The sequence below is a fragment of the Camellia sinensis genome, chromosome 7, assembly GCF_055761805.1.
Source record: "Camellia sinensis isolate YWXY chromosome 7, ASM5576180v1, whole genome shotgun sequence".
In the NCBI taxonomy this organism is placed as follows: domain Eukaryota; kingdom Viridiplantae; phylum Streptophyta; class Magnoliopsida; order Ericales; family Theaceae; genus Camellia; species Camellia sinensis.
In genome coordinates, this window is record NC_138967.1 from 61,582,572 (window position 1) to 61,600,797 (window position 18,226).

Here is an 18,226-nt window from a genome sequence, read left to right on the forward strand (position 1 = left end):
TCGTTTTATTTTTTGGTGGCTTGAGGAGGAAGATGAAGTGCAGAATTTATTCACTTCCACTCTCATTAGAGAGAGTGTAATACACCTCATCTTTTATATTCATTAAATATCTTTTTTGAGACCACAAATGTTTTTATTTTGAAAAATGGAGTCTGAAAATACCAAAATTGGACCAGAAAACACCCTGAAAAGCGGCGCGTGAGCCTCACGCGCCATATGATGCCTTCAGCAATTGCCACGCGCTTCCACGCGCTGCCATGTGCGCGACTTGCGCCCTTTCACGCGCGCGTTAAACCGTGCCGCTTTGAGCGATGCCATGTGCGAGCCGTGTGCCGAGCCGCGCGCCGAGCCGAGCCGTTTTCTGCGCCGGCTTGGTTGGTTTGAGGGCTGGGTGTAAGGCTCTGTTTGTTTTTTTTTTTAATCCAGAATTGCGTTAAATGGTCATAAGTAATTCGTTATAGTTTTGTTTGAAGCGTGGTTGGTACTGTTAGACTTATAATTATATTTTTTATCTTCTGTAAAATTTACAAAATTTTTTAAAAATAAAAAATATTTTTTTTGAAATAATAATTTATTATTTCTGCTTTAAAATGCTTTTGGTGTTGCGTGATTAAGTTTCTAGAGTTGAAATTTTTACTGTAGACCACTGTAATGGTTTGCTATTTATTGGTATGATTGTTGCATTTTCTCAGATTTTGAAATATTTATTTATGATTTCATGTGTGTTCATTAATTATTTAAAATTCCAAAAAATACTAGAAAATTTTAGAAAATTTCAGAAGTAATATACTTTATGTTATGGCATAATCTGAATATTAAATACAGCATATTGTTGTTTTTTGCTTAGAGTTTCTAATATGTTGTGATTCGAATAGCATGATTAATTTTTTATTTATTTAAATTCCATTAGTAATTGTAACATAGCATGTGTTGATTGTGAATCTACATTATGATGCTATTGTATGGAATTAGAATATTTTATCATACTTTTAGACATGCCATAGTCAGTGGAAGGTTGTTCGGTTGAGAGAAATCTTTTTAGATTTACTCCTGGAAACTAATATTCTGCGCATGAATTAAATTAAATTTTGGATAATTGTCACCTGTGGCGCAAGAGATGATTACGAGCATAGCGGATTTTCGATCTTGCGACTCATGTAATATTGTCACTATTTAATTTAGATTTTTGCGACAAAATTATATTATGCTAATCAAATTAATCTCAATGCGAATTTCTCTCTAAATTGACTTAGCTTATGGAAGTTAATTTAGTTGACCTAGACTTAGTAGAGATGTTCAAATGTGAACAATGCAATCCTATTCTTTAGATGAGCAAAAGTCTTGGAGACTTTAGGTCAGACCTTAATCGAGCCAAAGTAAGGAAACGTGACTCACAGTGGCCGTAGTTTTGTTGCCTTGTTTGGCACAATAAAAACTATTGTGCGCGCTATGGTTAGCGGCACGCTACGTAGTTTTAGTTGGCGAGTTTTGGAATTGTGAAATTAGTAAGCCCTCAATAGATCTGTATATGATCTTGACTATTGAGCTGAGCGGATTGACTTTGTAATTTGACCTGTAATGATGTTGTATAATTGGATGAAGTAACATTCAAGAGTCACGTCATCCAAGAAATGCGAATTTAAATGAATTAGTCATTAAGTGTAAGATGAGTAGCCAGTATGAGCAGTGTTTTGCTCTTTATCCAACTGTTGGGAGTGGATGGAGTAAAATTTCATGCATTATAATAGTGTGCATTGAAGTATCATTTGAAGTTAAAAGATTAGCGCTTAGTAGCAGTAAAATCTATTAGCATTGCCAACTTCTCTAAAGCCTGAACACTTACTGTTTCCCTAGTTAAGTGTGATACATGATGAGGTGCTTCTTTGTACGGTTCCTTAGCTAGGCTAATGTTTTTGAATAACGTTTACCACTAAGCGCAAACATTGCAGCATAGTAATGAAAAGGTCAAGGCTGACAAGGTTGTTATGACTAAGAATTTGACGCATGGCTCGTGAGAGCATTGTGTTGAATTAGACTCTTTATCCTAATTCGCGCTTAAGTTACGTCGGGAGCAGTCATAGATTGATAGCTTATTCTCTCCTTCTTGTGGATAGTAAAATTAATTGCAAGTAATTATGAAGCAAGAAATAGAAATAGCAAGAGGAGTATTGTCATCTTTCAACTAGATGCATTAAAGTGTATGGAAAATAAAATTGACTTGAAGGTGCAGGGGGTTATCACTTACTAGTTAAATTTGCGACTTAGGCGCACTTGATATCTCCATGACATCCTTTTATGATCTAGTGAATATGAATTAGTTGTGAGTCATTACCTAGTTGGGCCTAAACCCTTAAAACTTGTCTTCGAAAACGCACATTAGAATGATTGGAATTAATTTATGACATTGGACATAAACCGGTGGTTTGTTATACATAATCACATTAATGAGAAGATGACATGGATGGTTTGAGTAGGCTCACTCGCTTGTGACATCCTGCTCTAATATGAATGTATAACTTTGTTCGCAATAGTTGCACACAAGTAAGTAGGAAAGCCGCAGAAAGGCATTTGTAATGGCACATTTAGTCTACTATGATAGTTGTGACTAGATATGTGTAAGGATATGATAGCTAAGCCTCAATCTCGACACATTTATAGATTACGATACGCATCTGAGTCAAGATTATTTGATCTCCCACAAGTCAAAAGTTTTGAGATGATTTTTGACATTGCACATATGAGGTTGAGATCAATTAGATAACTGCTTTCGTGCTTTTAGTTTTGACCAAGGTGGCGAGTATCTATTTGAGTTATTTTAGAAAACTCTATAAAGAGAAATAGATGCTTAGAAAATTGATTATTCCTAGTACTCAACAACACAATGGTGTAGTAGAGATAAAGAATTAAGTATTGTTAATGTTAGGTGGATGATGGCGCAAAATGTTTCCCAATTGGGAATTGCACTTTAGTTTGTTGCCTACATCCTTAACTAAATGCCCTCCATATTAGATTTTACACTTCATTTAAGTAATGGGTTAGTGAAGAGCCATCTATGGGCGATCTGTAATCGTTAAGCAACTTATCTTTATTTTTACTTCTCATAAGGTTGCGAAGTTAAGACCTAGGGTTCTATGACACATTATTATATGCTGTCTTATAAACACATAGGGTGACGTGGCGCATTATTGTATGTTGTCATGTAAACCCTCTGGGTCATGTGCATATAGGTAAGCAGCTTTGTGGGAGTGTAACTAAGTCACATAAAGTTTTCTTAGTAAATGTGACGTGAATAGAGTTTTGGAACTCTATAAGATAGAGAATTCTAAGCATAGCGCTCTACGTAGCCTAGTTGAGAATGGAAATAAATTTTCAATATCCTAAGGACAGTGGGAGCGATGTGCCTACTAATGGATTACTCCATTAGAGAAGAATACTCTACATTCTTAGTTGCGTGGTAGCGAATGTGAAAATTTTCCACGTCATCACTGGGTGATTGAGAAGGAAACATTCATGATTGCTCCGCAAGATGATAAAGAGCCTAGGATAATGCCAAAGGCTCTAGTCCCTTATTTTCAGAAAGTGGATCAATATTGCACAGTTTAAGACAAAGTCTTTGAGAATTAACCATTTCTATAATTTGGTTGACTTTCCATTATGACGTGAAACTGTTCTAAAGTTATGCGTAATTTGGATAGTCATTGTTGAGGTATAAGGCTCGCTAGATACTGAAAAGTCACACCATTGAGAAAAGTATATACCATGAGAAGACTTCCTCCTGGGGAGTGAGGTTATTTCGACTTAGGCTATGATTGACATAAGTTCAGAACATTGATTTGTGGACATTGTGACCCAACTTCTCGTTGGAGAAATTGGATAAGTAGATTCGTAGGGAATTACCTTCTGCTTTTATGATGAAAAGGTAGGAGCGCAAAAAGGTTTCTAGTTCCAATAAATCTTTTACAGCCTAAAACAATTATCCAAATAGTGGTTTTAGATTTCGTCAAGCCATGATAGGCCAACGATGATCGATGAAGACCACTGAGGCATGATCAATGGTCCAAAAGAAGTTTTTCCTTACTTAGTCATTATAAGCCAAGAATTTATAAGGTTGTCGCCACCTAGGGTGGGCAATCCTCTGTTTTAGATATGATGGACATAGGTGATATAATTTATATGCTCGGATGTATGATCCTTAGGGATTGTTTTGAGAGAATTCCTGGTTTGTCTTTGAAGACTTACATAAGGAATATCCTAGAATGATTCTAGATGTAAAATTGCAAACCCATTGACTTACTTATCGGTAAAAGTCAAGAGCCTTAGCTATTGAGTGAATCCTTGGATTGTCTTTGGGAGAAACAGATGACCTATATTCCTTGATCTTTTTTTTGTTATGGGAGCCTAAAGTACGCTATGTGGGCGTATTCGGCATGATAAGTGTTATCTTTGGTAAATGGTCAATTGAGTTGTGTAGACATTGACCTTTGCTAATTAGACTATGGATAGAATGCTTTACTAGTAGTATATAAATTTTCCCCTTGTAAGATTCAATGTGCTAGTTGGGCGCATCCAGAATGAACGCAAATTGGTCACCAAAATATTTTTAGAGAGGTTATTGCACAAGAGGTAGTGATCTTGAATCACTTCATGTGAGGCACACATGGTGGATTCCGTTGTATATACTTATCGCAAGAGGTGCTGATAAGGCTTATGTTTGGAATCTAGAATTGCACAAGCTATGGTCATATTTTTTAAAATCGATCACTTATTTGTTGTGAGATGGTGGGATGTTGACACTATTATGGTTTGTGTCATAATGATTAGCAGATGATGATGTCAGCAGGCAAGATTGGCTCACTCACACGAGCAATCGCCCTTGGCGCTTGAGAGCGAGCAAGGATGAGACTAGTGGTTTATTTTTATTTGGAGCCAAGAGAGGCTTAAATTATCCACTATGTATGTCGCCGTGGTTACAACTAAGATGAGGTCGTGTTAAGGACAAAACATGAATGTTAGTACCCACTTTCCATGTTGTGCCTGTTATGATTAGCCAGATGCGAGATCTCATTTGGCGCCTAGGAGGCGAGCAAATAGAGAATTCGGGTTAGGCGCTAGAAAGCGACTAGACTAAGATCTGTACGGTGTATCGAGTATGATGCCACTCTTTTGGAAGAGTTACTCCACCGTAACATATATTCATACTATATGTGCTTGGCGACCGAGTAATGAGGTGAGAGAATGGATCCCTATTTCCTTACTGTGTGAGTCTTACGTGTCATTATTGATATGACTTTCATTTATGTACCCTTTTGTGACCTTTGACTATGTTATAAGGTAATGGGTTGATGTTCTGCTACTTTGGTATGTTGCTTGCGGTCATGTATGATTCGGCTTTAAGGGACATCACTGGGAAAGCGGTCAATTCTAAACTAAATGGCATGAGGGCAAAGGGAAGATCATCTAGTATTACACCACTGTTGTATATTCATTGCCGGCAACTCACACCGCTCTGTATGAGAGGCGGATTGTGTGTGAATATATTGCAAGAATTGAGAGGGTCAAACATGCCCTTTTGAGGGATTAAAGATGATTTTTAGATCAGTGTAATTAGATCGGTCTGAGGTATATGAGACATTTTTTTTATTTTTTATTTTTGGGTTGATGTCTCTATACTGGCTCATTTTTAAGTTTCTAGTATAGAGCTCCCACATGCAGGTGTTCTCTGCGGTCGCATAGTGCATTAGCTAGTATGAGATTGTTCATTTTTTGGGGAGATTGAGATAGAGATGTGGCAGTGTCATGCCAACTCATGTGCGAGTGGGAGATGTTAGAAATTGGGCACCCATGTGGTATGAGCCATGACCCTTTGAACCTTATCCATGTAAGTTTTGAATTTGAATTCAAAACCTATTTGGATAACCCATTCTTGATATCTATATCTATCATATCAACTGATATGGATAGATTGATATATATGGTTATATATCTGATTATATATTTGAATAATATATTGATATCAGATACGTTATGTGTTTTTATCCATAACTTTTTTCCCAGACTCTCTCTAACTCTCTCCCATATGAGAACAATCCAGCCTATGTACTATGACTTGTGTGGGTGACACTCATATTATGGTATCACTCCACTGCTGGGAGTTCGTTGTTCGCATTTATTGAAGCACATGATTTACCCACAAGATTCTTCGCTTCTATCACCTAAGGTATGATCTGAAATTTTTACCCACTGCATTATACTTGTTTTACAGATAGTATTAATGTTCACCTCTCATCATTGAAATCCTAACTCTATTAAATCTGATTCACGTATTATTTTTATTTTTGTACTTTTATTCGTAAATATTTTTATTTTTTTCACTATCTATAAGTATTGATGTGAATAGGCCAACTACTCTTCCAATAGCTGAAAGGTAAGGTAGTTGGTCTTCCTTCAACTTGTCAAATACATTATTATATCAGCAATTCCTGAACTAAAAACCTACAATATGGTAACCAAATTCTGAATGCATATATGATCATATAATTTCTCCACCGTCTATCATAAATTTGTAATATTTCATTTCATTTTTTAAAATTATTATTTACATTTTATAATTTTTTATTTGCATTGTGTACTTAAGTTGGTAAAAAATAAAAAAAATTAAATCAAGCTTGGGCTTGGGCCCGGCCCCAAGGCCGAGGACCCCTAGGCCAGCCCAACCTAAATTTGGCTGGAGCCTGATCGGATTTGCGCTGGGCCAATTCTACACCCTTGATGCTAATAAATAACTATTGTCAGAAGTTAGAGAGATTACTTTGATGATTTTGAAATAATTTTTCATACCATTTATCTTGTGTCATTTGTCCCTTTATTTCTTAAAAACCCACACAAACATAATTTTCACAAAAGTTGGGGTAATTCTATTTTCACACATTAATTCATCTCAGTATACACACTTAATGAACACCTTCTCATGCACACATTATAAAAATATAAATTGTTATTACACATCTTTATATTCCAATATTACCCTCATTTTCAATTTTAAAACCCAAAGGTTATGTTTAGTTTTAGTGTTTGAATCAATTTTTTGAAATTTTTTTGAGAAAATAATAAATTAATTTGACAAAAATAAATACTAAAAAAATATTTTTTAATTTTTAATTTTTTTTTTCCTGTAGAAAGATAAAACCGTATTGAAATGAGAAGTTTTTATTTATTTATTTTTGAAAACAAATGCTAAAACTAGATTAAACATTGCGCTTTTTTTTTTTTTTTTTCACCCACTCCTTTATTGCTGTTATCGTCACTTTTAACCCTTTATCACCACTACCACCACCACCTCCACCTCCACTTCTAGCTCATCTGCCTCCATTCTAGACCTCCACAGTCAATCTTGAGTGGTTCGCGATAGAAGATTTGTGGGAGTATATGGTTTATGACGGAAAGTGATCGCTGGCGAAGAGGGAAAGATGCGATGGGAGGGGATGGCGTATGAAAGAGGAAGCGCTAGCAATAGAAAATGATTTTGATGTTTAGAAATAGGGTTTTGATGAGAGTATTATATATCTTTATTTTGGAACAAAGTTATATTGATAAAAATTTTCATTAAGTATATAATCTGAAAAGAATTAATGTGTAGAAATAGAATTACCAAAAAGTTGGCCACTTCACATGGTCAACTAATAGCAATAACAACACACATAGGATTAGGCTGAGCTGCTGGCAATTGCCGTCCAGTCATTTCCTTGAAGTCTAGAATAAAGACAAAAGTATTGTTGACTACTTTTGTGGACAAGAAAAATAATAAGATAAAAAAGAAAGAAATTGGGTGTTTGGCCCTACTATTATATTATTAATTATTTTTAAATTATTCATAATTGTCTCAAGTTTTGTTTTAAAAAAAAAATTAAGTGGAGTGTCATCTACGTTTAAAAAATAAAATTAAATAATTGTCCTTCTATATCTATGAAGACATGAGGGTCAAATTATAAAATATATATAATAATAGAAATTTATTTTTCATAATTGGTGTAAATAATAATCACTAGCTTGCAAAGAAAAAAAAAGACGAATAATATCAATTATTTGATCACATTATTTAAAATTTTAATATCAATTCTATTATAAATATTTTAATCATATTTTAGATTGTCTTACATTTATTGTCTTTTATAAATCAATCATTGTGGATTAAAAAAAAAAAAAACACTTATATATATATATATATATTTATCTATTTTTCATATCAATTTTTCTGTTTTTTCAATTTCTATGACCAGAAAAATTGATATTTCAGTTCATACATTTTTTCCTTGTAAATTTTTGTTGGTATTAATGTTCACCCCTCAACATTGAAATCTAATTCCATTAAATCTGATTCACGTATTATTTTTATTTTTGTAATTTTATTCATAAATATTTTTATTTTTTCACTATCTAGAAGTATTGATGTGAATAGGCCATCTACTCCTCCAATAGCTGAAAGGTATGGTAGTTGGTCTTCCTTCAACTTGTCAAATATATAATTATATCAGCAATTCTAGAACTATAAACCTACAATATTGTAACCAAACTCTGAATGCATATACGATCATAGCAAGCTACAAAAATGCTTTAGAGCTCTAATATAGGAGCTCTAATAGCTCTAATGGGAATGTGAGACCCACTCTGATGTGATGTTTGTGCCTTACCTTGTTTTTTTTTTTTTTTTTTTTTTGCTTGGACACATCACTAGAGCTCAAATTAGAGCTCTAGATTTAGAGCTCTCTAGCATTTCCCTAGCAAGCTAATCAAATGTGTTACATGTATTGAGTGAAGCCAAAACCAGAAAAAGAAAAGAAAAAAAAAAGTAGTAAAACATATGGCAGAAGTTGCAGTATGCTCAACTATCAACAATTTGGAGGGACTGTTAGTGCATGATGAACCAAAATTGTTGAGGAAGGTCCACAGAGAAGTTTCCATTATCAAAGCTGAATTGGAGAGCATAAAATCAGTACTAAAAGATGCAGATTGGAGGGCTGAAAGAGGAAACGAAAACGCAGAAACTTGGGTGAAACAAGTTCGAGAGTTGGCTCAACAGATTGAGGATGTCTTCGATCAATACACGATTCACTTGTCAGAACGTCGTCAGCGTAGCGGCTTCATCAATTTTCTCAACAAAGTCACTCGCTCGATCGTTAAACTAAAGCCACAACATGACATAGCCTCTAAGATTCACGAAATTAAACAAACCATTGTTGAGATCAAGAAAAAGGCTGGTGGGTATGAATCATCAAACAGTGAAACTGATCAAGAGGATCCTCGTGTCGCTTCGCTTTTCGTGGAGGAAGATGAAGTTGTGGGTATTGCATACACCAGAGAAGAATTGGTTGACATGTTGGTAAGTGGAGAGACAAATCGGATGGTGATCTCGCTAGTAGGTATGGACGGGGTTGGAAAGACCACTCTTGCTAAGAAAGTTCACGACAATCAAAAAGTGCTTGCGCATTTTGATTGTCGTGCTTGGATCACTGTTTCTCAATCATACAAGATAGAGGAGATCCTCAGAATGATGATAAAGCAACTATACCAATCAAGAAATGAGTCTCCACCTCTGGGAATCGATGCTATGGACCAAAACTTGCTCACTGACAACATCAGAGGATATTTACTTCAAAAGAGGTATGAAATTGTTTTTGATGATGTTTGGAGAACAGACTTTTGGAGATTCATAAAACATGCTTTACCTAAAAATAGCAAAGGAAGTAGGGTAATTATAACCACGCGCAACAAAGAAGTTGCTAGTTTTTGCAAAGAATCTTCACTTGATTATGTCTATGAGATTCAACCCCTCCCTGAAAACGAGGCTTGGAGACTCTTTTGTATGAAAGCCTTCCAATGGGACTTTGGGGGTGTTTGTCCCTCCGAATTGGAGAAAGTATCTCGCGAGATTGTTAGAAAATGTGAAGGATTACCGCTTGCAATTGTGGCAATAGGCGGTCGGCTGTCCACTAAAATTAGGGTTGTTTCCGAATGGCAAAAATTCTATGATAGCCTTGGCTCTGAGTTAGAAAGGAATCCTAATCTTACAAGCATCAAAAAAATTGTGTTGCTTAGTTACCACAATTTGCCTTACTTCCTCAAACCATGTTTCTTGTACTTCAGTATAATACCCGAGGATTATTCTATCAATTGTGGAAGACTAGTTCGACTTTGGATGGCAGAGGGTTTCATTGAAGAACAAAAAGGAAAAACATTGGAAGAAGTTGCAGAAGAATACTTGATTGAGCTCATCCTTAGAAACTTGGTTCAAGTGTCAAGTACAAAAATTGATGGAAGAGTTAAGAATTGTCGGATTCACGATGTAGTGCGTGAGATCATCTTCTCAAAGTCCGAGGAGTTGAGTTTCTGCCATGTTTTAGCAGACGAGGATTCAAGTCTCAATAATCAAAGTTGACGACTATCAATGCATATGAAGAACATAATGGATAAGGTTCAGGAAAGCACACATATTTCCCGAATTCGTTCTTTTTTTTCTTTTTACAGTGGGAGAGCTGCCAAACAAGTCCTGGTTGGGTGAACTAGCTGCAAATTTCAAGCTTTTAAAAGTACTAGATCTTCAAGATGCTCCTCTAGATCAACTACATGAAGAAGTGGGGAATCTACTTCATTTGCGATACCTAAGTGTGAAGAATACAAGTGTGAAGACAATTCCAAAGTCTATTGGTAAGCTACAAAACCTGCAAACTTTGAATTTGAGACGCTCTCTCGTGTTTGAGCTACCAATCGAGATCAATAGGCTCCATAAGTTGCGACATCTTCTAAGCGTTTTTTTTAACTATGATATTGATATAAGTGTGGATACTATAAGAGGAGTGAAGATAAAAGGAGGGATAGGGCGTTTAGAACAGTTGCAAAAGTTGTTTGGTGTGGAGGCACATGAAGAAGAAGAAGAATGGGGCAACCTTGTTCTTAAAGAGCTGGAAAATTTGAGGCAGTTGAGGAAGTTTGGCGTATCCAAAGTGAGAAGAGAAAATGGGAGGGTTCTTTGTGCTGCCATTGAGAAGATGAAACACCTTAGGGTTTTGGCGATACGGGCTAAAAGTGAAGATGAGATTATGGATTTACATTCTCTTTCTTCACCACCTGAATATCTTGAACGTCTCTACGTGGGGGGATATTTAGTGACGTTGCCAGATTGGATCCCAAAACTACAACATCTATTCGTAATACGTCTACACTGGACAGGTTTGAACGCTAATGCAATAAAATCCCTTCAAGTGTTGCCTAATTTACTAAAGCTTGATATCTATCAGGGTTATGATGGACAGAGATTGCATTTTGAGGTTGGAGGGTTTCAAAAACTTAAGGCGTTATATCTACAAGGCTTGAAGCGATTGAATTCCATGGTAATAGAGGATGGAGCGTTGCATCTTCTTGAAGAACTATGGATTGGGCCTAGCCCGCAACTGAAGGAGGTACCCTATGGCTTCCACCACCTCAAAAGACTCGCAGCTCTTTCCTTTTATGATATGCCAATAAAGTTCTTAGGTAGAATGCAACCGGACGAAGGAGAAGACTATTGGATTATTCAGCATATACCCAATATCAAGTTTTCGTTCAAGTCTAGAGGACTATACTACAAAACCTATAGTCTTCAAGATTTCCAAGTCGCACGTGAAAGACAAAGGTCTGAGTAAAGCTCAAAAAGCCAAAAATGTCAATTCAAGGTTTGCTCCATAAATTTTCATGCTATACAATTAATTTCTCGGTTCATGAATAATTTCTCTCGATATGTTTTGATATTATAGATGAACTTGATTTAACCACTATAAATCCAATTTAGGGAACATAATTCATTCTTGGATTTGAAACTTGGATGAACTCCAATTCAGGTTCCACGATGCTAAAGACAACGAATTTCTTTTGTCAAGGTTTTTCTCTAAAACATTTAAAAGTATTTTCTCTAAAAACTCTAAAATCTGAAACATTTTTTTTAGTATTTTTAATATGATATGTTTTTTATTTTTATTTTAGTTCTTTCCATTGTTAATGTTTGTTGCGTTTTTTGTCATAGGAAATATAGATGTGCATCAAAGTTGATAGATTCTGGTCTTACCACCAACACATACGGTTGAAGGAAATTCAGTTGGTATTCATCAAAATTGTCTGATGAATACCTCTCTGCCCACTGCTGGTTTTTATTTTCATTTGGTTGGTTTTTTACAGCGTGAAAATAGAAAAAAATGGCATCTCCTTCCCTCCCTCCAAAATCAACATGGTTGTTTCTTATGTTTTATTATTATTGTTGTTGTTGACCAAGAAAACATGTGTGGATTTCTCTTAGCATGCCTTGTTATTTTTAATAACTATGTAATGTTTGATTTAGACAAAGATAATAAGATCATCCAATCCTTTGTTGTAACATAATTGCACTATGTTCTATTTCTTTTTCTGATCTTTTATTCTGCAATCATTCTATGTATTTTTTTTGTTTGACATTATGTAGTTCACACAAATAATTCATCTAGTTTCAATCGACTTTAGGAGATGCATTGATCAATTGTGAATTTTTATTATAACCAAACTGGTTCTACCTTACTTTTCTTTTTCTAATTATTCACACAACAGGATTCTAGCTAGGTGTCATGACATAAGAGTATACTGTTATCATTCTAGCTAGGTGTCATGGCTTAAGAGCGCAATCTTAGAATTTATTAGGAGACAAAAAGACTTTTAGCAATATTAAAAGGGCAAGATAGGTTTTGGAAAGTTAAAATCTGAAGCTTGAAAATGCAGATTGCAGAAGACAAATAAAAAGTGCTGTAGTTTGAAGAAGTGAAAAATATGCATCTTGGAAATTTATTTGTAGAAGAGAAATTTGTCTACCATAGGTCATTGTAAAACTTTTTTTAATAACATCTAAAGGGGATGGAGTGAAGTTTTGGAAACACAAGTGGTGTTGAGAAGGGGCTCTTGATAGAGCCTTTCTTGCTATTTTCTTCTTCTTGTTGACAACTAAGAGTCATAGATACGGGCACGCAACACGATAGCTTTTAAAATATGCAAGACATGACATGCAGGGAGACACAAAATGCATAGTTTAGATAGTTATTATATGTCATTTATATGAATATCTTATTCACTAATAAACACAGAACAACAAAACTCTAACTCTTGAGGTCAAAAGGAGGGATTAATCTGCATAAATCTGCTATGTTTTTCATTTGTCATTGTGTGACTAAGTACTTATCTAACAAAAATAAATCATTATTTGTAAGTGATTAATATGATAATGTCTCTCCAACAGCAGCTACAGATCAGCCTATAGCTGCAGAAGAAGAGAAGTTGAGCTGTAGTTGAAGCCACAGAGCTGAGCTCCTTTCTGCAGCAGATTGATACAGCAGAAGCTATACAAATCTGTTACAAATCAGTTAGAGATAGTGGTGCATGTGTTACATATAGTGATGTGTTAGTTAGTTAGAAAGTTGTTATAACTGTACCTTAGGTTAGTTAACTAGTAACTATTAGGTTAGTTAATTAGTAACTAGAGTTACATTTGTTGTATATAAAACTAACTGTATAGAAGCTATTTTGTGTAATGAAAATATTAGTTTCAGATTCTCTTTATGGTATCAGAGCCTTCTAGCTCTTGCGAGCATTAAAACCTTCATCTTCAATCTCTCAATGGTGAATCTTCATCAAGAATCAGCAATGGCAGCAATGGCAGCTTCTTCATCAGGTATATCTACCAGTGCTTCTTTACCTTCCAATCTCACTCTGCTCATCTCCAATCTCAATTCGTTTGTTCCAATCAAACTTGAGACTACAAATTATCTGATATGGAGAAGTCAATTCCAAAACATATTACGAGCCACAAATCTACTTGGATTTGTTGATGGATCAAAGAAATGTCCTTCTTCCACAATTCTGGATGAGAATCATAATGCTGTAGTCAATCCAGACTACACAGAATGGATTACTGTTGATGCACATTTACTTAGTTGTATTACTGCTACACTGTCTTCATCCATATACACATCTGTTCTGCATTGTCTCACTAGTTATGAAGTATGGACTACATTGGCTACAAGATTCACCTCCTTGTCTAGATCACATGTACATCAATTGAAAACTAAGCTCAATCATCTTACCAAGAAGAATTCAACAATGGAGGACTATCTCTGTCAAATCAAAACTATTGCTGATCACTTAAGTCTTGCTGGCTCACCAATTCATGATGAAGATCTGGTTTTACTTACTCTAAATGGACTACCTGATGAGTACAATGCTTTTAAAACATCCATTCGTACCAGATCTGAACCTATCTCCATTACTGCCTTATCTTCCTTATTATGTTCTGAATCCATTCATATTGAAGGCTTTCTTAAACAAGCTCACACATCAGATCTTCCATTTGCTTACACTGCTACCAGACCTTATTCTAGAGGAAGTGCTCGAGGTTACAACAGAGGTGGATACAAAGGTAATAATTCAGGAACTTCAGGCAGCAGATTTTTTAAACATATGAACAGAGATGGAGGACAAGGTAACATCTATAGAGGTGGAGGACATACTAGCAATGGAGTACAAGGCAGATCATCTTCATTTTTGCAGCATTCACAACTGATTTGTCAAATATGTGGCAAAGCAAACCACTCAGCCATGGATTGCTGGCACAGAATGGATCAATCTTTTCACTCCTCTTCTTCACAAGGCAGAGGATCACAGTCTAAAGCATATGTTGCCTCTTCTTCCACCACTTCTGCTGCTCCAGAATTTCAGTTTCAGTCTGCCTCTGCTGCAACTATCCCAGAATATCAGGCTACCTCTGCTGCATCTGTTCCTAGTTCAAATTGGTTCTTAGATTCTGGAGCCACCACTCATTTCACCAATGATCTTAATAATTTCACTCAATTTCAGCCTTATCAAGGCTCTGATCATGTCACTATAGGAGATGGTTCAACTCTGTCAATTCATCACACTGGAAATGGTTTGCTTCCTACACCAAGTACTTCTTTCTATCTTCATAATTTGCTTCATGTTCTTTCCCTTTCTACCAATCTTTTGTCAGTTCATCAATTCATAAAAGATAACAACTGCACCATTACTTTTGATGCTGATTGTTTCATTATACAGGACAAGTTTTCCAAGCAAATTCTGCATAAAGGTCATCACACAGCTGGTCTTTATTCTCTCCCAGCTTCATCTGTTGTTCCTGGAACTTCTTCCACAACTTGCTTCAAAACTTCCACTAGACCTTCTTCTTGCAGCAAGAGCACTTGGCATAGTAGATTAGGTCATCCTTCTAGTAATAAGCTGCAAGTGCTTGTATCCCAAAATTTGTTACCCACTAATGTACCTAGTTCTAATGATAATAAGCTGTGCTCTCATTGCTGTGTTTCTAAGAGTCATAGGTTGCCATTTCATCTGTCCAATTCCACTGTAAATCAACCATTGGCTCTTATTCATTCTGATGTATGGGGACCCTTTAATGCATCTATTTCACATTTTAAGTACTATGTTCTTTTCATTGATGATTACAGTAAATTTACTTGGCTATTTCCTCTGACTTACAAAAGTGAGGTATTTTCTAAATTTGTTGAATTCAAGGCCTTTGTTGAGACTCAATTTACCACTAAGCTTCAAGTCCTTAGAAGTGATAATGGAGGGGAATATTTAGCAAATAAGTTTCAGCAATTTTTAAAAGATAAGGGCATTGAACATCAACTTAGTTGTCCTCATACTCCTGCTCAGAATGGAGTAGCTGAGAGGAAGCATAGGCACTTAATTGAAACTACTATTGCCCTAATGCATCAATCTGCTCTTCCATTGACCTATTGGTTTGATGCTCTTGCCACCTCAGTATTTCTTATTAACAGACTTCCTACTTCCAAGCTTAGTAATCTCACTCCTTTTCAAACTTTGTTTCATCACTCACCTGATTACTCCTTTCTCAAAGTGTTTGGTTGTAGATGTTTTCCTTGGCTTGATGTTGCTACTGGCCATATTTTTGTTTCCAGACATGTCATTTTTGATGAAAATACCTTTCCATTTCAGTCTTCATCTATGTCTTCTCCTCAGTCTGTTCCTCCTTCACTCTCTCAGTTGCAAACTTTCTTTTGGCCTGTCACTGATTCAGTCAATTCCTGTTCTGGTTCTCATCCTACAGGTTCTTCTCTACCTGCTGTAAATTCTATTTCCTCTACTCCAGTTCTGTCTGGTTCTCATTTGGCTCCCTCTTCTAGTTCTGAACACCTTGAAGTTGCAGGTTCTGGTTCAGTTTCTGTCCCTGATGCAGTTGTTGTTTCTGGTTCTAGACCTGCTGATTCTAGACCTGCACCTGTTGCAGTTTCTGGTTTTGTTCCATCAATTCCCATTTCTTCCATCTCCATTGATTTACCTTTTCCTGCTTCTACTTCAAATACTCATCCCATGCTCACCAGGTCTAAGTCTCACTCTCTCCATGCTAACTGCCTTCTCACTTCTTTTTCTCCCACTGAACCTGATACTTTTCAAGCTGCTTCTGCCTCTCCTAAATGGCAGGCAGCTATGTTAGATGAGTTTCAAGCCTTGAAAAGACAAGGCACTTGGTCTCTTGTGCCTTTACCTCCAGACAAAATTGCTATTGGCTGCAAATGGGTTTATAGACTTAAAAGAAATTCAGATGGCTCCATTGCTCGGTATAAGGCTCGACTTGTAGCCAAAGGGTTTCTCCAAACTGAGGGCATTGATTATCATGAGACTTTTAGTCCTGTTGCCAAGCAACCTACAGTCAGAGTTCTTCTATCCTTAGCTCTACATTTTCAATGGTCTATTCGGCAGCTGGATATATCTAATGCCTTTTTGCATGGTGTTTTAGAGGAGGAAGTCTATATGCAACAACCTCAAGGATTCATTGATGCTTCTCATCCTAATTTGGTTTGCAAATTGCATAAAGCTCTTTATGGTCTTAAACAGGCTCCCCGGGCATGGTTTTCTACCTTCTCTTCCTTTTTACTATCTTGTGGTTTTATCTCTAGTCATTGTGATTCATCCTTGTTTGTCAAGAAGACAGCAGACTCCATTACCATTCTCCTCATTTATGTTGATGATATCTTGTTAACTGGTAGTGATGGTGCTTATATCACTACTTTGATTACTCAAATGCATGGTGCTTTTGCTATGAAGGAGCTTGGGTTGCTTAATTACTTCCTTGGCATCTCTGTGTCCTCATCTCCTATGGGCTATTTCTTATCTCAGCAAAAGTATGCTTCTGAGTTGCTTGTAAAAGCTAATATGGCTGACTGCAAGCCATACTCTTCTCCCATGGCTCTTAAACCTTCTTCTTCTCCTAATGATCATTTACCTTGTTCCAACCCATCTCTCTACAGAAGTATTGTTGGAGGCCTCCAATACCTAACCATCACCAGACCAGATATTGCTTTTGCAGTGAACTTTGCTTGTCAATTTATGCACCAACCTCTTGTTCACCACTTTGTTATGGTTAAACGACTGCTCCGCTATCTCAAAGGCACTATTGGCTATGGTCTGCAATTTAGTCCTGGACCTCTTACACTACATGCCTTTTCAGACTCTGATTGGGCTGGCAATTCCCTGGATAGACGTTCCACTACTGGCTTCTGTGTTTTTCTTGGTCCTAATTTGGTCTCATGGTCTGCGAAAAAGCAGCCTACTGTGGCTAGATCCTCCACTGAAGCTGAATATAGAGCACTGGCTCACACTGCTGCTGAGCTAAGTTGGCTTGGCATACTTCTCTCTGAATTGCATGTTCCTTCTCCTTCTCCTACTTTATGGTGTGATAATATATCTGCCATATCTCTGTCTTCCAATCCTGTTTTTCATGCCCGAACTAAACATATCGAGGTGGACTATCACTATGTTAGAGAAAGAGTAGCTGCTAAACAACTGTCCATTTGTCATATTCCAACATCTGATCAGGTGGCAGATATTTTCACCAAACCTCTGTCTCTTTCCCGCTTTACTTATCTTCAGTCCAAGCTTATGGTTCTTCCCTCTCCCATCAGCTTGAAGGGGCCTGATAATGTCTCTGCAACAGCAGCTACAGATCAGCCTATAGCTGCAGAAGAAGAGAAGTTGAGCTGTAGTTGAAGCCACAGAGCTGAGCTCCTTTCTGCAGCAGATTGATACAGCAGAAGCTATACAAATCTGTTACAAATCAGTTAGAGATAGTGGTGCATGTGTTACATATAGTGATGTGTTAGTTAGTTAGAAAGTTGTTATAACTGTA

General features: G+C 36.4%; 2 protein-coding genes across 3 annotated transcripts; both read left to right on the forward strand.

Annotated features, from left to right (window-relative positions):
- Positions 1 to 8,576: 8,576 nt before the first annotated feature.
- Positions 8,577 to 12,405, forward strand: LOC145795122 (disease resistance protein RPM1-like). Of its 2 annotated transcripts, XM_082878020.1 has the most exons (3): positions 8,577 to 11,223; positions 11,292 to 11,705; positions 12,053 to 12,405. In XM_082878020.1, exon 1 carries the CDS (start codon positions 8,858 to 8,860, stop codon positions 10,430 to 10,432), a length of 1,575 nt encoding a protein of 524 aa, XP_082734146.1. In that variant the 5' UTR covers positions 8,577 to 8,857; the 3' UTR covers positions 10,433 to 11,223; positions 11,292 to 11,705; positions 12,053 to 12,405. The 2 variants fall into 2 exon arrangements, with proteins under 2 accessions (XP_082734146.1, XP_082734145.1); XM_082878019.1 differs by having other exon boundaries at positions 8,577 to 11,705.
- On the forward strand, positions 10,460 to 12,113 carry LOC114321606 (disease resistance protein RPM1). The gene is made up of 4 exons (XM_082880772.1): positions 10,460 to 10,478; positions 10,522 to 11,665; positions 11,871 to 11,909; positions 12,053 to 12,113. Exons 1-4 carry the CDS (start codon positions 10,460 to 10,462, stop codon positions 12,111 to 12,113), a joined length of 1,263 nt encoding a protein of 420 aa, XP_082736898.1.
- Positions 12,406 to 18,226: the final 5,821 nt, after the last annotated feature.